This window comes from Benincasa hispida, chromosome 2, assembly GCF_009727055.1.
Source record: "Benincasa hispida cultivar B227 chromosome 2, ASM972705v1, whole genome shotgun sequence".
NCBI classification, from domain to species: domain Eukaryota; kingdom Viridiplantae; phylum Streptophyta; class Magnoliopsida; order Cucurbitales; family Cucurbitaceae; genus Benincasa; species Benincasa hispida.
In genome coordinates this window covers 50,115,645-50,129,688 of record NC_052350.1, presented here as the reverse complement: position 1 = coordinate 50,129,688, position 14,044 = coordinate 50,115,645, and the positions used below count along the sequence as shown (strand labels likewise).

At 36.5% G+C, this 14,044-nt stretch overlaps 1 protein-coding gene across 2 annotated transcripts; it reads left to right on the top strand.

Annotated features, from left to right (window-relative positions):
• The first annotated feature begins 374 nt into the window (after positions 1-374).
• Positions 375-12,587, top strand: LOC120072350. Of its 2 annotated transcripts, XR_005480423.1 has the most exons (18): positions 375-629; positions 2,658-3,169; positions 3,252-3,531; positions 3,876-4,174; positions 4,481-4,663; positions 4,915-5,664; positions 5,761-5,855; positions 5,955-6,014; positions 6,155-6,243; positions 6,762-7,325; positions 7,865-7,939; positions 8,127-8,197; positions 8,300-8,357; positions 8,832-9,096; positions 9,320-10,522; positions 11,066-11,156; positions 11,333-11,383; positions 11,704-12,587. XR_005480423.1 is itself a non-coding variant. In XM_039024832.1 (15 exons), exons 2-15 carry the CDS (start codon positions 2,754-2,756, stop codon positions 10,021-10,023), a joined length of 3,909 nt encoding a protein of 1,302 aa, XP_038880760.1. In that variant the 5' UTR covers positions 375-629; positions 2,681-2,753; the 3' UTR covers positions 10,024-10,386. The 2 variants fall into 2 exon arrangements, 1 of the variants encoding a protein (XP_038880760.1); XM_039024832.1 differs by lacking the exons at positions 11,066-11,156; positions 11,333-11,383; positions 11,704-12,587 and having other exon boundaries at positions 2,681-3,169; positions 9,320-10,386.
• Positions 12,588-14,044: the final 1,457 nt, after the last annotated feature.

Below are 14,044 nucleotides of genomic sequence, written 5' to 3'. Positions count from 1 at the left end.
CTATTCACACACATTTGTATATTTATATTTGAAGAATAAATTAATCTTAATTATTAAAGTACAATTAAAACTATCCAAAATATAAAGTGAACTATATAAAGTAATTCATAATTAATGTAACATGTTTGGTTTAATACGAATTAAGCAAAAGAAAATAAAAAAATATGAACAAAAATAGAAACATGTGATGTACTATTCTTTGAAAAGTACTAATTTTCATCCGGTTCGAACTTCATCTTCCGGTTCGTATCACAAACAATCACCGCGACCAGGCTTGAGAAGCCGGTTCGACCCGGTCCAACCACAATCTTCCCAAAATACTCGATTCCCAACACCAATTTTAATTTATAGGCCAAATAGTAGCATGGGCAAAAGCGTAATTTAGCCTGACAATTTTCATTGCCGATCAAAGCAATGAGCTTCCTCCTCCATGGCTTCGCATGAACAACCTTCAATCTGGAGCTTCAACTCGTACATGAAAACAAAAAAAATTGTTCTTTTATTTTTTTTTGAATTTTTTCTAGTACTATCTGATTCTGTAAGAATTTTCCAAACCCTTGAATGTCTTGGATCGTAGTAGCTCGAGTTGAGCACGAATATCGACGATTAATATCGGATTGAAAGTTGAGGTAGATTCATTTCGCTTCTTTTAGTTTAATTTTAAATTTTAATCGAATTGAATTATCGTATTTTTGTTGTATATTTCTTAGTATTTCTGGTTGTTTGAAGTTGGATTGAAGGTGTTTTACGTATCTCGAGAATTTAGCTTCTAGGGTTCCTTCTTTCAAATGTGAGGTTTTCTGTTTAATTTTGGTTGGGTAGTTATTAAATAAAGTGTAATTAACATAAGGTCAACGAAGTAGAATGGAAACATTCTTTAATTAATTTTGGAGCTTCGAGCTGGAAATACTTTTCTAGCAGAATCTAGATGGGTATGTCAATTGGTTATTGGAGTCAAGTTTATGAATGGAAATGCCATGGAAAAGATGTAAAAGTTGCAGATACAGAGCGGAATACTGTATGATGAAACTTGGTTCTTTCCGGAAATGAAATGTAGAAATTTCTTAAAGTTAAAGATATTTTATAGTTGAAAATTTGTATTTACTTGTTTTTTTTGGACATAGATTTTAGTCTGTTTTTATTACAATTTGTGAATTTTGGATCTTGGAATCTCCAAGTGTTTGGAACGTTAATGAACTGTATTGGGGTGGTGTTGATCAGTAGGCTAGCCATATGTGTGTTGAAATGCATTAGTTGATCCAACTTCGTGTTTTTTTAGATTTCTCTACTGTGTCGGCCTCAAATGGTTGGTAACTTCTTCTTCTTCTTTTTTGTCCTAAACTATCATGATAACTTTTAAAGTCAATCTTTATATAATACTATTTTCCTTTGATTATGGTCCATTTGTCTTAGTTTGCGTTATTGCTGGTATAATCACACAATACTGGTTTAATGAAACTGCAACTATGTCCATGGTGCATTTTCACTTTTAGGATTTTTAAAGAGTGGTGTTTATGGCCAACCAAAGTATAACTCAACTAGTTAAGGCGTTGTCATAAGTTTGAATATCACTCGCTTAAGTTATTCAACTCAAAGAGTAGTGCCTATGAGGTTATTTGTATTCGTTGGAGGGGAGAGGTCTGTGTACATAGTCAACTGCCGTAGCTTGAGCACATTGAATTTCTGCAACTGTATCTATAGAAAAGTTGAGTTTCTTACATATTTCTTTCATCTTACAAATATTTAAGACCCTCATAGATGCGATACCTGATTGGAACTTGTGTGCATGTTTACATGAATGAAATGTAGATGGGATTTTGATTCTAAAGACCGCCAGTGTCTGGGATAAAAAATGTTCTTTGTCTTACATGGTTTGCAATTTGATCATGCTTTGGGTGCTTCCTATATTTGTGTCTACTTAACAAATAGTTTCACTTTTGAAAAATGGATTCACACTTCAATGTCAGTATCCTCACGTTTGGGGGTGGGCAGGGTTGGTTAAGTACTAATCATTGACTATTACGGGGGAAAAGTTTGAACATAAACCTAGGATCCGAGAGAGGTTGTCAAGAACCAGTAGCCAGTAGAAAATGTAATTTAGCAAGTTATGCCTATAGAAGTGAGTTCCCCAGATGCAAGGATATAAAGGTAACTACAGGTATTCTTGGTTCATATATTGTGGATCTTGGAGCAGGAAAATATTTCTGACACTTGGGCACAAGTAATCTACTTAGTGGACCAATTATATAATCGCAGCCTTTATCTTCACCCATCTCCTTTCTTATGTAAATATCTTTTCAATGAAATATCTTTTTGATAAAAGTATCATACACCAGTTAATTAAAAAATTGGTCTTTTATTTTGTTGAGATAGTTTTATCTTATTAGTCTAAATTAGTTAGAACTTTTGGCCTTAAGAGGACACAAGGAGTTGATTGGGACATTAGAGACAATCTTTAGTTTCTGACCCAAGGTCTGTGTTCCTTGAATTGGGATAATTATTCAATAGGATTCCAGAGCTGTGCTTCTTAGTCAAGTATGTTTTCCTGTATTTATGTACTGAAATGCTAGCAATTCTTTTTTCTCTGAATATTAGGGTGTGAAGTTCTGTCCTTGTCTTCTTTCCTTATTTGTTTTTTTTCTTACAATCTTGGATAGGTAAACCATCTTTTTGTTTCAAGGTATGAGTCGGGAGCTCCTTGCTGTGTGTTACTTTGCTTGCTATGGCATGGATGATGCACGGACTTTAACCTGATGGTGATGTCTAGCAAGTTTGAATTCACTTCAAGTAGCCCAGATAGACCATTACACTCTAGTGGGCAACGTGGAGCCCACATGGCCGTTCCACTGGACAGATCTGGTAGCTTTCGCGAGAGTTTGGAGAATCCAAATTTATCTACTCTTCCAAATATGTCGAGAAGTGCTTCTGCTGTATCACAGGGGGACGTTTTAAATTTCTTGCAATGCTTGCATTTTGGTCGAAAGTTGGTTGCTACAGATGAAAAGTCTAATCGCCAAGGGGACTTCAGCAGACAGTTGCAACTTGCTCTTAGTATGTCACCAGACGATTCTCCATCTAGTTCTTCAAAAGGTAAATTTCCATCATCTGTGATGCCAGAAGAAATCAAACGGATGAAGGTTAGTCTACGTGAGTGCTCTATCAAAGCCAGGTAACTCTTCATAAACTTTGTATTTTGGATCAGAATTTGTCCAATTTCTTTGTCAGATCCTTTGATTTTTTATTTTCTTCAGGGAACGCTTGAAACTTTTCAATGAAGCCTTATCTGTATTTAACAAGTTTTTCCCAAGTGTACCATCAAAAAAGAGATCCCGGTCAGAAGGTTATAACAATGAGCGGTCCAATCTCATTTTATCTGGTGAGCGGTCTGCGAGGGGGCAAGTAGGCAAGTTTGGAAATCAGAGTCATGCAATCAATGGTGTTTTTGAGCATGAGATGCAGAAATCTGAAGAACGAATAAAAAATGCTTTGCCGAATAAACGCACAAGAACTTCTTTGGTGGATGCAAGGGGGGTTTGTACCTTATACCTCATACATATTTATGTGCTATTATGGCTTTTTATTCAATATTTTGACCCTTTTTCGTATTTTATATGTATGTTTTATACGGTTAACTCATTAGAATGGGCTTTTTGTAGTTGTCCAAATTTTCTTGCCTTTTTATGTTTGACAAATCTTTGATACCCATATATTTCTTGCTTAAATCTTATGTCATACTTAAATATCTCTTGAGTACTAGTAGATTTTTCACAATTTTATTGATATGTTGCAGTTATCCATGCATTTGTGCTGAGATTTATGTGAAATTCAGCTCAGCTTCTGTTCCTTGACAGTCTTCATGGTTTCAAAATCTACAGATGGATGTTCGTGGTAATCCTCCTGTGAGACCATCTGGAGCTGCAGACAGGGAAAGAGATGCACTAAGGCTTCCAAATAGTGGTGCTGTTCCAGGTGAAGATAGGAGTTTATCAATTGGCGTCGATGGTTGGGAGAAGTCAAAAATGAAGAAAAAGCGATCTGGAATAAAGCCAGATGTCTCTTCAAGCAGTCAATCAACGAAACCAGTAGATAGCTATGATGAAGTTAAGCAACAATTGCAGCAAAGACCTGTTTCTGATGCTCGATCACGAATAAATAAAGATAGCCATGGGTTTAGGTATGACTTCTTAAATCTGTAAACATCCCTCTTATAGTCACTATTTGACCATGTGGCTTAATGACATATATTTATGTATCAATTTGATGACTAAATTTTTGGTAACGATGAATTAGTTATGGTCTATGACACATTTTAGTCATATACTCAGGTAAATATCTTTGATATTTCTGATGAAGATGATGCTGGAATATGCATGCAAATCCTTGCCACTTATATTTTACTTTATACTATGGTTTTATGCTTGAAGCTTGCATAGTCGAGATTGCCCCTTGGAGAGTGATAATTATAATGTGGTTTTTATAGGCCAGGGTTTGCTAATGGAGCTTCTGGTGTTGGAAAATCTGATGCTGTTGCCCAACAAAATGGCTTGGGTATTCGTTCATCCATGTCCAGGACTGATTTGGACGGCAATTCCCTTGTCAATGACAGGAGAGATAATTCTTTTGGTTCAGACAAAGAAAGAGTGAATCTCCGGGGTGTTAATAAGTATATCTCTTCCTTGCTACAAGTACTCAAATCATTTTTTAAATGGTCAAAGCCATTGATTGCATGGTCTGAATCATTTTGCTACATTTTCCCTCTTTCACATGCATTCTCCTTCCGTTTAATTCTTGGATTTTAGTTGGTTTAAAATATTTTCCAAGCATTATTACAAATTTGAGATTTGAAATGTCCTTCACCTCTGTTTGCTCTATTTTGATCATGTACTTATGAATTTTCCATCTGTCAATTGGTAGGTCGAATGTCCGTGACGACTTTGTTTCAACCAGTCCTACATCAAATGCTAAAGTAAATCCATCTGTTCGTGCTCCGCGGTCCGGTTCAGGCGTTGCTCCAAAATTTTCCCCGGTTGTTCATAGAGCAGTTGCTTCTAATGATTGGGATATGTCAAATTGCACAAATAAGCCTACTGCTCCTGTTGGTGTGAGCAATCGTAAACGCATGACATCAATGCGGTCCTCATCCCCTCCAGTTTCCCATTGGGCAAGCCAGAGACCACAGAAGATCTCCCGCATTGCAAGGAGGACCAATCTGGTTCCTATTGTTTCAAGCAATGATGATAATCCTTTGGATAACACATCTGATGTTGTGGGCAATGATACTGGCTTGGGATTTGGTAGACACATGTCTGGTAGTTCTCCACAGCAAATGAAAATAAAAGGTGAACCATTATCCTCAGCTGCCCAATCTGAAAGCGAGGAATCTGGGGCTGCTGAGATCAAATCTAGAGAGAAGACCCGAAAATCGGACGATTTAGATGATAAATCTGAACAAGGTGTTCAAAAGGTACCTTCTTTAGTTCTGCCGACTAGGAAGAATAAGTTGGTTGATGAAGACATAGGAGATGGGGTTCGGAGACAAGGGAGGACTGGCCGTTCTTTTACTTCCACTAGGTCTCTCATGCCAATGACAGTTGAGAAGATTGATGCTGTAGGAACTGCAAAACAGCTTAGAAGTGCCAGACTTGGATTTGATAAAGTTGAAAGGTTAGACATATTTTGTATACATGAAGTTTCTAGGAAATGTCATTGCGATATTTCATTTAGTTTCAAAATTCTCATTATTTTTCAAATTCCACTCAGCAAGGCAGGTCGTCCACCTACTAGGAAATTTACTGACCGCAAGGCATATAAACGTCAAAAGCATTCGGCAATCAATGTGGGGACAGATTTTCTTGGTATTGTACTTCAGCTTTGAACAGCAGCTTCTTTGTTAGTGTGAGAATTCCTCCCTCATATTACCCCTTGTCTAATCATGTTTGGTTGACTTGTCTTAGTTGGATCAGATCATGGGCATGAAGAGCTATTGGCTGCTGCTAATGCTGTTACAAATCCTGGTTTGTTCTTAAGATTGCATGCAAACATGTTTCTCTACAGATGTCAAATGTGTTTTTGTTTTTTCTTTTCAATAAGAAACTGAATGTTAAATGCTAGTTTATCTTTCATGCTGCATATGTTAATCACTCTGCTGCAACAGGTCGCACTTTTTTCAGCCCATTTTGGAGACAGATGGAGCAGTTTTTTCGTTTTATATCTGAAGCAGATATTACGCACTTAAGAAAGCAAGTATGGCCTATATTTTCTAGTTACCATTACTTTTCTTTTTTTGTTTCTATCCCTTTATTTTAATCCAGCGGATACTGCAAAGATGGTTATTTCCCCCTTGAAGTGCTATGAATATAATATTTTATATTTCTGCACCTTGAATTAAGTAAAAGATGGAAGGTGGAACATGCTCACGATCTGGTTTCATTTCAGGTTATTGAGCTGAAACTAATAAGCAGAACTTTTGTTTTAGCGGGTTGCATATTCTTTCTAAAATATGAGGCTTCTTTTGAAATTTTCTCTGCTTCTAGTCATCCAGCAGTAGTGTTCTATTTCATCTGAGCACCGATTGTTTTAATTACCTTTTCATGCTTGGCTTCTATGAACAAATCATTTCGTAGATTCCCATCCAAGTTAGTCATGGTTTAATAACTGCTGTAGTTTTATGTCAAAACTATCCTAAATTTTTTCCTTATAGAAAAAAAATGAAAACAAAACTATCCTAATTTTTCTAAGTTCCTGCTTGGTTTCTCTTTCAGGGAGATCTTGAAGGTGCTGCATCAGGGCCAAAAGTTGTTTCAGACAAGGACGCTTACAATATTAGTCACGATAATTTTGAGCACATTGAAAATGAAGCAAGAGGAGAGGTTCCTTTAGAACATATAATTCAAAAGTCAAAAGATCATACTGTAATTCCTTTATACCAGAGACTCTTAGCCTCGTTAATTCCAGAGGAGGTGGCTGACAACGAAAGTGAGGACTCCGAATTTGATAGATACGGAATGTCTGAGTTGGATGAAGATTTTAAACCAAACAAACTGAGTCACGAAATTTCACCTAGTTCTCAGTTTTCTGGGCATTCTGCTAATGATGATTATAACATGAGAGGAGGATCGGGATCAGATCAATATATGCCTGAAACAGATAGACAGGGCATTCCAAACTCTGTGATGATGTTAAATTTCTCAAATTCCCTGAATGGCTTGGTCTCTAATCAAGCTTTGCCTGGAATGGCCTGTCCAGAGTTTCAGTATGAAGACATGCCATTGAATGAGAAACTTCTCTTGGAGATTCAAAGTATTGGAATTTTCCCAGATTCGGTGGTATGTTTACATTCAACTAATTAATTCTTCGGTAGAGGAAATAGATTGAGACATTTCTCCGATGGCACTAATGTATCTTGTTCAATACCTGGAGTGGTTTTATATGTGAATGAACAATTGACATCATTTAAATATTGCTGAAATTTCTTACCCTAGTGTTAAAATTGGTCTCGTGAGTTTTCTTTTAAATATTGAAATCATGTTACATCATTTAGACAGTTCACTGTTCATATTTTTAACATATATATATTATAAGGACTCGGCAATACCTTAGGTCCCTGCAATCCCAAGCCTAAAGTGAAAATATGAAAACATGTTTTTCTTATTTAATAAATGTTATGGAACTGCCAAATGTCTTAGAAGTATTAATGCTAGACATAAATGGATGTGGCTCTTCTTATAAATATAGCATTCGTTTTTCCATTGTAAGCCATGTATTAAGTTTTGGCTCCTACACATACTTTGTGTTGATTCCATTCTTTCAGTTTTATCCCCTGTAATTATAAATAAATTGAAATAATGGTCTGTGCTTTTTTCAGCCTGAAATGTTACAGATAGAAGAGGAAGAGATCACCAATGACATCCGTCAGTTGGAAGAGAAGAAGAATGAGCTGGTATTCCTTTACTCAATGAGTTAAAACTTGCACATTGTAATGATTCTTGCTACACATATCTATATACTTGTCATGGCTTGGTACCTGCATTTTGATTATAGTTCTCAGCTTATTGTGGCAAAATTTCTTACGTTACAATATATTCTTTTCTGAGCACTTTTCTGGTTTCATTCATTGATGCAAATAGGTTTCAAGAAAGAATTCTTTGCTCCACAAACTGTTACAGTCTGCCTTGGGCACAAAGCAACTTCAAGAAAAGTATTGTTTTCTGTTTGGACTGTTTAATGCATAGTAGCATTTTAACTTTCATCAAATCTTCAGCATATTCAAGGTGTTAACAACATTTTTAAATCCCCACAGGGAGTTTGAAAGGCTTGCCATGGATAAACTTGTTGCAATGGCTTACGAGAAGTATATGGTAATCTTCCCTTTCAGCTTTATTGTTAGCTTTGCAAACTTGTTGGCTTTTCCTATGAGTTTCACTGTTTCTCCATTGCCCTTAATTAAGCACATGAACTCTCTGTGACCATTGCAAGCCATATATGATATATGTGAACCTTCTAAAGTTGGATAATGGTTTCAGATAACTGATGAAGACATAATAGGAAATGGACAAAGAAATTCTTTTATTCCACATACTGGTTCTGTTTTCTTTTCCCCCTAGAATGAGAACTATTAACTGGTTTTATTTTATTTTATTTTCTAGCAGAAGTATGAGATGTACAATTTAATTTTTGCTGCCAGTTTTCATTTTTTAATTTTAGCTTGATTTGTTGAGAATGAGCGCTTTCTTTCAACTCCACTAATTCACAAGCCCGTTATGCTCTTCAATGTTACATATTTGTTTATCCTTTCTATATGGAGATATAAGTTACAAAATTTTGCTGCACAGGCTTGCAAAGTTTCTAATGCCTCTAGTGGAAAGAGTTCCAATAACAAAATGGCAAAGCAAGCTGCCTTGGCATTTGTTAAAAGAACATTGAACCGTTGTCATAAATTTGAGGATACAGGAAAGAGCTTCTTCAGTGAGCCTTCATTTAGAGAGATATATTCTTCCTGGTCTGTCAATCCCAATGGTGAAAGGCAATCAGATCCTGTGGAGGGTGAATCAGAGAAATCATATGCCTCCATTCAATCTCTGGATGCCAGAGTCTCAGGTGTGTATTAAGATGCCTTGTAGAAATTTGCGAAATTCTGTGAATAATCCTGTGATATCTTCGACATGAACCTCAATATTGCCATTTTTGTCATTCTGACTAATTTTAATTTGATATTTTTTTTCCATTAACTTCATGTAGATTGTGGGTGATTTTTTTAGTAATATATTTTGTGGAAATTGATTTAGCAAAAGTCACCTACAGAATCATCTCTCTTCCGCAGCTTTGGCAGGTTCACAGAATAGCCCTTCACACTTTAGTCAGAATGTGGAAAACCACGATGTTACCTCTGGCAATGTGCTTCCACCTGCTAATCACCAAGCTGAGAGAACAACCGGAAGAGAAGAAATATGGTCAAACAGGGTGAAAAAGAGAGAACTGTTGCTTGATGATGTCGGTAATGCAGGTGCCCCATCAGTCATTGGGAGTTGTATTTCAAGCAGTGCAAAAGGGAAGAGGAGTGAAAGGGATAGAGATGGTAAAGGACATAACAGAGAGGTGTCGTCTAGAAACGGAACTAAAATTGGTAGGCCAGCATTATCAAATACTAAAGGGGAAAGGAAAACTAAGACAAAGCCCAAGCACAAAACTGCCCAATTATCAATTTCTGTTAATGGCCTTCTAGGCAAGATGCCAGAGCAACCAAAATCAACGCTGTCTCCTCTACCAAAATCAAGTACTTCAACTGGTGGTTCAAAAGAAAAGGATCAATTTGGCTTGGATGGACTTGATGACCCTGACTCCATAGATTTATCTAATCTTCAATTACCAGGAATGGATGTATTAGGTGTTCCTGATGATCTTGATGGCCAGGGTCAGGATCTGGGTTCATGGTTAAATATTGATGAGGATGGTTTACAAGATCAAGACTTCATGGGCCTTGAGATTCCAATGGATGACCTCTCAGATTTAAATATGATGGTTTGAAGTTGCCCTCCTTGTATAGTCTTCAAGTCTTGTTTATTAATACTTTACAAACTAAAAGGAAATCCTACGTTAAGAGTGACTGGTAGTTGCATAGTTATTGGCTACCGATCCAAATTAGGTTATTAGATTCTTTTGAGGCTCCTCTTCAAGTTATTTCAAGTAAATCTTTCGGATGTTTGGAATTTTGCTCCTGTATTTAGTTGGTGACTTTGACTGTAAAGATAGTCTTGTTCAAGCTACAAGTTAGTATAGTCATAGTGATATCTAGGGTACACAGTATCCTTCATGTAGCTTTTTGATCAGAGAATGATTCCTCTTGTACATAAGTTCATATTTGAAATAAATCAGCCTTTTATTCTACAAGGGTCTGGAAATTGTTTAAACTTTATTTCCTAATTTCTTATGGTACATAATTCTTAAAGCATAGTTAATCTGTCAAAACTGATGCAGCGGATATACAGATAGGAAACGGCCATCAAAATCTGCTTGGGAATGTAAGGTGAGTTTTGAAGTTGCAACTTATAAATTGAATGCTTTGGATATTATTTCTCGTGCTCGTGCTAGGAGATCATCGTTAACAGTTTTAAACGACTTGGGTTTTGCTAGTGTATTATTATCCTTAACGTTCTTATGCATTCAGAAGTAATGGAGCCTCTCCAACCTCCATCATGGTGTGGAGGATTCTAGTATTAGAGTGGAAAGGAGTAACAAATCGCAGACTTCTAGAGAGCTTGCTTTGGTAACATAAATTTCATTTCCCAATTTTTGTTTAAAAGGATTTGCTTTTATAATTATTGATATGCTTATTTCTAAGGGAACCCATGAAGAAGACAGTTATAAATTAATCTTGATACAAGACATATTTGTACTTTCTTTCCTTTTTATTTTCAGATTTAAGGGTATTTAGAGAGTTTCAAAGTTGCAATACATTACTTGAGTTTTCTGAAGAAACGTTTATGTACTAGGAACAGAGTCCTAGTTGCATCGGTATAGGGGATACTGATAACCTTCTTGATTGATCTTCTGATGTGTCTTGCTGCAGGTCTTCAATCCATTCACTTGGGAAACTGGTTTACACTTTCCATAACTTGATGTTACCAAAGATATTTGCTTGGTAACTACAAAAGCTTGAGGTAAACAAAACTGAAAGTTTCAGTTTCTCATTTTCATCCGCCCTTTTAAGACTGAAACTAGGAATGAAATTGGAGAGCAAAAAAGAAAGGGGAAAAAAAAAGATGTAAAAGGGATACTGATAGACTTTTTATATATATATATATATATATATTTATGCTTATTTCTCTTGCTGCAGGTCTCCAATTCATCCACTTAAGAAACTGATTTCGATTTTCCTTACTTTGAGGTAATACCAAACGAAATATACATTTCTAGTCAATACAATAGCTTGAATGAAGTAAATAAATTTGAAAGAGTAGGACGTTAGTTTGTCATTTTCATCCAGCCCCTTTAGGATCAAGACTTAACTTTTTATTCTCGGTCTGTTAATTTGTTGTTTGGGTGGTCAAAATTACATAACTAATTTGCTGCATATCTGGATTTCTTTTACAAGCATCTATTCTTCCTATATTACAAAAGAAAAAACAGTTTATGCATTGTCAATACTGGTCATTGTTATTTTTAGAGGAAATATAGACAAACACCTGAAAGTTCGATTACGTGCAGGAAATGAAATCTGAAGATAAACTGTTTAGCCATATAATGGTCATGTCAGGGGACATGGACACCACCAGGAGTTCGAACTTTGTTGAATCCCATACCAGAACTTTGAGCATTCTTACCACAAATGCATTATTCCTTCCTTGAATGCTCACTTCCATGGAAAATTAATGTGAGATTGCAACCTGATATCGGACATGGAGGATCTGAAATCAGAGGAAGACAGGCTAGCAGCTGACAAATGGCGGCTCTCTCCATCATGAAGCTGAGGCACTGTGGACATTGGACACTTCTTATGAGTGCAATCTGGATGCGGAAATCATCTGTCAGAAACTCTCACGGGAAGACGATGTTTAGACTCGGAGCGTTTTATAATCTCAAATGGTGGTGTTGTGCTTAAACTCAGTCTCCACATTCTTTGATTCTTTAGAAGTTGCTTTCAGAAAAGAATCAGTTTCCAATGTGGGATGTCCTACTAGGTAAACAACGATGTGGGATGGTAGAAGGTTTCATCACAAATCAAAGATGCAACCAAACTGCCCATAATCTAGCAAGCCATGTTAGACGAATATGAACAACACAAGTGTGGATCGAAGACCATTCCCTTGGGTGAAGCTTTATGTTTCTTCTTTTTCTCATATGCTTCAAGTTATGTTTCTTCTTTTTCTCATACGATGTAAGAGTATTAGTTAAGGATATATGGGTAAGATTTGTATGATATTAGTAAGGGAGGGGTATTACAGATAATTAACTAGTGTCTTGACTACAAACAAAAGGGAATTATGGACCTTAGAGGGTGTGAATCATTTTGGCGAGAGTTTTCATCGTGAGACTTTGAGAGAGTGTGCCTTCTCGAAAGGTTATTGGTATATTATAACTTCATGTATTCCTCTACTTGCGTTCTTAGTATTTCTATTTTTTCCCCCCTCTTTGTGAGGTGGTATCCTAACAATTATGTACTTATGGATGGTTATGGCCATCCTAGTATTCTTTAGAAGCTACGTGCCCAAATTTAACTTCAGATAACAATACAAAACAAATTGGATACCATTGCATTCGTTAGAATGTTGTTCACCGATCCCACCAACCCCCACAGCCCAACCTCCAGATACTTCACAAAACTCCCTCACTATCCATGATGTGGTTCCTATCCTTGCTGAACATGGACTTTGCATCATGGCAATCCCATCCCAGCCGCCACCAAAACCTAAAAGACACCAATCTACGGTTGGGAAACGAAATAAAATGCAAGGGGAACTTCAAAAATCCATTCGAGAATTCATTATGATAAAGCAGCCACTCTATGTTGGCCAATGAAGATTATCTCATGGAATGTTTGAGGCTTAAATTCTTGGAAAAACATGCTTTGGTTAAGAAGCTTATTCAGCAAAGTAATCCTGGCATTGTTCTTCTCTAGGAAACCAAAGTATCAGAAGTGGACTCCTTTATAATCAAATCTTTATGGAGTTCATTTATTGGCTCGACAACACTGGATGCGATAGACTCATCAGGAGGGATTTTAATCTTTTAGCGTGCTCCTGACTATATTGTTCATGAGCATTTATTCTATATCTTTACATATAGTTTTGTTAGATTGTCTCTTTTTGGCTCTCTGCTGTCTGTGGGCCTTCTCATAATATATGTCGAACAGAATACCGGTAAGAATTGGATGATCTAGTTGGATTGGGAGGTGACAGTTGGATTATTGGCAGTGATTCTAGTGTGACTTGATGGTCTTGGGAAAATTCTCACGATCATTCCATATCCTCCAGTATGCGGATGTTCAACCAATGGATATCCAATTATCAGTTATGTGATTTACCTTTGAATAATGGGAACTTTACTTGGTCCAGCTTTGGTTCTCCATGCTACTTATCTCTGTTGGATTTGTTTTTTTTACCACAGACAACTATCTTTATAAATTTGATACTATGACTGTGCAATATCTTGATAGAATCACATCAGATAACTATCTTTTGATTCTCTCTACTAGTAATATAGTTTGGGGTCCTTGTCCATTTCGTTTGGAGAATTCCTGATTACAAGACACATCCTTTCAACCTTTGGTTGAGGATTGGTGGAACGGAAACCCAACTATAGGATGGCCCCGTCACGGTTTGATGATGAAGTTAAAAGACTTGAAATGTTTTCTTAGAGCTTGGCATCAAAACTAGGTTAATTTTGCAACGAGGCTTCCTTTTATATCACAGCTTAACTATCTTGATAATCTAGAGGATATTATGTTAGACCCCCCATCATCAATATGTACAAGAGGAGGGATAGAAAAGGAAAATTGTCTAGAATAGTGGAAGTTGAAAAAGAATATTTGGATGGGGTGGAGCATGAC